At 41.4% G+C, this 3,279-nt stretch overlaps 1 protein-coding gene across 1 annotated transcript; it reads right to left on the minus strand.

Moving 5' to 3' along the window:
- Positions 1-1,097: 1,097 nt before the first annotated feature.
- On the minus strand, positions 1,098-3,022 carry rdh5 (retinol dehydrogenase 5 (11-cis/9-cis); the record flags this gene model as incomplete). Its single annotated transcript, XM_080790395.1, has 4 exons — positions 1,098-1,318; positions 1,514-1,677; positions 2,065-2,323; positions 2,689-3,022. 4 exons carry the CDS (start codon positions 3,020-3,022, stop codon positions 1,098-1,100), a joined length of 978 nt encoding a protein of 325 aa, XP_080646521.1.
- Between the last annotated feature and the right edge of the window lie 257 nt (positions 3,023-3,279).

The following is a 3,279-nucleotide window of genomic DNA, read 5'->3' on the forward strand; positions in this document are numbered from 1 at the left end:
TCGTGGGGGTGAGTTGGTAAAGGGGCGGGTGAAATGCATTTTGAGAACCCCAAAATGTGTGCACGCTGAGCTTCCTCCCCTACACCTTCAGGTTCAAAATCTAGGGGAAACACTGAATCATGAATTTGTTAAAATGTAGGAAACACAAAATAAAGGTGTATTTACTGCGACCCACGTATGGGTTGTGACACATACCGGCCTCATACCGGTGTTTGCCTCTAGGGCCTCCTGATCCCTAAGCGTGACCCGGAGGGTCAAGTGATTGATTGAATAGCCTACTTTATTACGGAGTTAGGAGAAAAAATAAAGTAAAAAAGCAGTAGGCTACAGTTTGATACAAGGTCTGCTGAGAGGATTTTAATCCATGATCCATAGTATTCCTACAGTAGGTGCCTAACAAACATCTTTAGCACCACCTTGTGAAAATGTCAGTGAGTTGCTATAGTCATTTCATATTAATTTTACCATACACATTTCATGTTAGCATAACATGTCATAGACCACTTGTTGTCTGATATTGTATGACAGCTGCATATGACATCATGGTTGGTTATTACTTGACCTTTATTTTTCCTTCAATGTTTAAGAACATTTTTCCAAATTACAGAACATAAATAATAAAGGTCAAACATGGTCATGTTAACAAACATAGTTCAAATATACAGGATCCCAATATTTTCTCTCATGTTGCCTAAATTCAAACAAACATTTTACAGACAAGAATATTTTAGTTGTTATTGTATGTCAGGTTTTGCACATACGGATCATGCAGGTGCAAACTTCAGTCCATGTTGTGGTAAAAGCAGACAAGTATTTAGGCAAAAGGGCACATATTTTAAGTATAAACTGAAACTCCAAGTCTGGTAAACACACAACCACAGACCAAGCAACAATTAGTTTTAATGCACTGATTCAAAGCCATTATCATAATGTTCCCTTGCCCAGCCTACACAGTAAAATCCCCAGTGTTATTATTTTGTCCATTTGTAACTGCAGAGTCTGTGTACTGTACAAATAGACAAATAGAATTATGGTACATTTATACACACTCAGAGCTAAAGTAAATACTCAACATTTTACAGTGTAACAGTCTTTTTTTAGACACTATCAGAAGGACGTGGCATCACCAATTTCAGCCCAAGATCGACCACCCAGGAAGGCATATAAGATAGGGGGATCCAGAGAAATTTGGCATCCCAGCCGGCACTGTATCGGGTACGAGGGTAGGCAGCGGTCAAAGCGTGCTCCATGCAGTCGGTCACTTTGGACAGGTCAGAGTCGCAGACAGCGTTCATGATCAAACGCTGGATCTTAATGTCTGCAAATAGGAATCAACAATTTGAACATGTTGATCATGTTGCACAGAGTTTATATAGTGCTGCCAAATCTACAATTTTTTAAATCATAAAGTGTGTATATTAACAATAAGCAGTTACGTGAGTGTAAAGTGTGAAGTTGAACCACCTCAAATACTGCTGTTGACTCATGTTGGTGTGCACTATAAGGTACTTACACTTATCAAGGTACTTGTCACCATAGCTGGCTTTGACTTCAGGGGTAAGCTGGTTCCACAGCCGATGCAGCTCTCTCTCAAGTGGTTCCAGGCTGGTTACTGCTGTCTTGAAGAAACCTGGCTCAATAATGCACACCTTGACACCAAAGTAGTCTATGTCCCTCCTGAAAGATGGATTGTTTGTTTGTGTATCTATCACTGTAGAGCAGTATAATACACACCTCAATAGGCTGGTGACAGGTGCACATAGGGCAATAAAGTGTATAATGAAAAGGGTATCTTTGAAAGACAAAGAAGAGGTCCTGCACACTGTCAGACACATACCTCTTTATTAGGTCGACGTTTCGGTCACTTAGACCTTCAAGTGTCTGACAGTGTGCGGGACCTTTTCTTTGTCTTTCAAAGATACCCTTTTCGTTGTATAATATCACTGCATGTGCAATATATATTCCACATCAACACCTCAAATACATTTTAAGTGAAATATATTGTTCAATACGATTATGAGAATTGAGAAATGTCTCAGGGAGAGCTGATACTCTCTGTTTTACCTGAGGCAGTCTGAAAATGATTCCACAGCAAACTTGGAGATGCAATATCCACCGCCATTCGCAGCGACCCTCCCCAGTACTGAAGCTACGTTTACAAGACGGCCGCGGCCTTGCTTGATGAGTGGCAGGAAGGTCATCGTCATGCCGATCGTTCCGTTCATGTTAACGTTTAGTACACCATGGAAATCCTCCACCCTCATCCACTCCGAGGGCCCCATGGGCAGTGCGCGTCCGGCATTGTTCACAAGACCCCACAGTCCTAAATGCGGAACAAAACCAAAGACAGAAATATAGTACAGGGTTAAATTTGCTTGGGGGCAGGCATTGGGTTTTTTTGGCCAGTGGGGATATGTTTTATCCTTGTTCTGGTTAGACTGCATTAAATACATGCATTTCCCTTTGGAAAATACAGTCTGGTATGCTTGATAATATCAAAGAATTAAAATGTGGGGGGTAAAAGGTGCAAATGAGTTCAAAATTTTAAAAAAACCTTCTGAAACAACAAAAATAAATATGTTTTTGAGTTTGCAGGTTGGCAATGTTTGCTATTTGCCTGAACGCATATGTTTCTTTTCTTCGTCTTTTTCTGGATAACATGGTTTCTTTCATGACATTATATCTCACCGTGGTTTCCAACCTCCTTCTTGGTCCACTCCATGGCTTTCTGCATGCTGTCCTGACTGGTCACATCTAGCTGAACAGTCTTTAAGTAGGGCCCAGTAACCCTCTTCAGATCATCAGCTCCCTTTTCTGTTAGACAGCCAGCCAGTACGCGGAAACCTTTGCGATCGAGGTTCCTGCACAAGAGGTTTCCAAACCCAGAGTCGCAGCCGGTCACAAAGACGTACTTGTCTCTGAAGTTGTTGACCTCCAAGCTGTCCCGGTACTTCCACACAAGAAACCACAGTATCAAAACGGCACCAACAACGTAGAGCGTACAATGTTCCCTGTTGTACATGGGAGGGTGGGGCAGTGGAAGTGTGTGAACATAGAGGCCCATTCACAATTAAAGATGCTCTTAGGAATTATATTTTTGTGTATTGTGTTATGTTAAATTTTTGTGTGACCACCTTGGTGCATCAGAAGTCAATTTCGTTTCAGCCGAAAATCTGTATGGTGGGTATAGAACAAAACAAAACTTGTGAACTGACGACCGTGAATGTAATGTCCCCTGAGGGCCAAACATTACATGTAACACTTTAAAATCATAGTCCA

The sequence above is a fragment of the Protomyctophum bolini genome (assembly GCF_963924005.1).
Source record: "Protomyctophum bolini genome assembly, chromosome: 2".
Classification (NCBI taxonomy): domain Eukaryota; kingdom Metazoa; phylum Chordata; class Actinopteri; order Myctophiformes; family Myctophidae; genus Protomyctophum; species Protomyctophum bolini.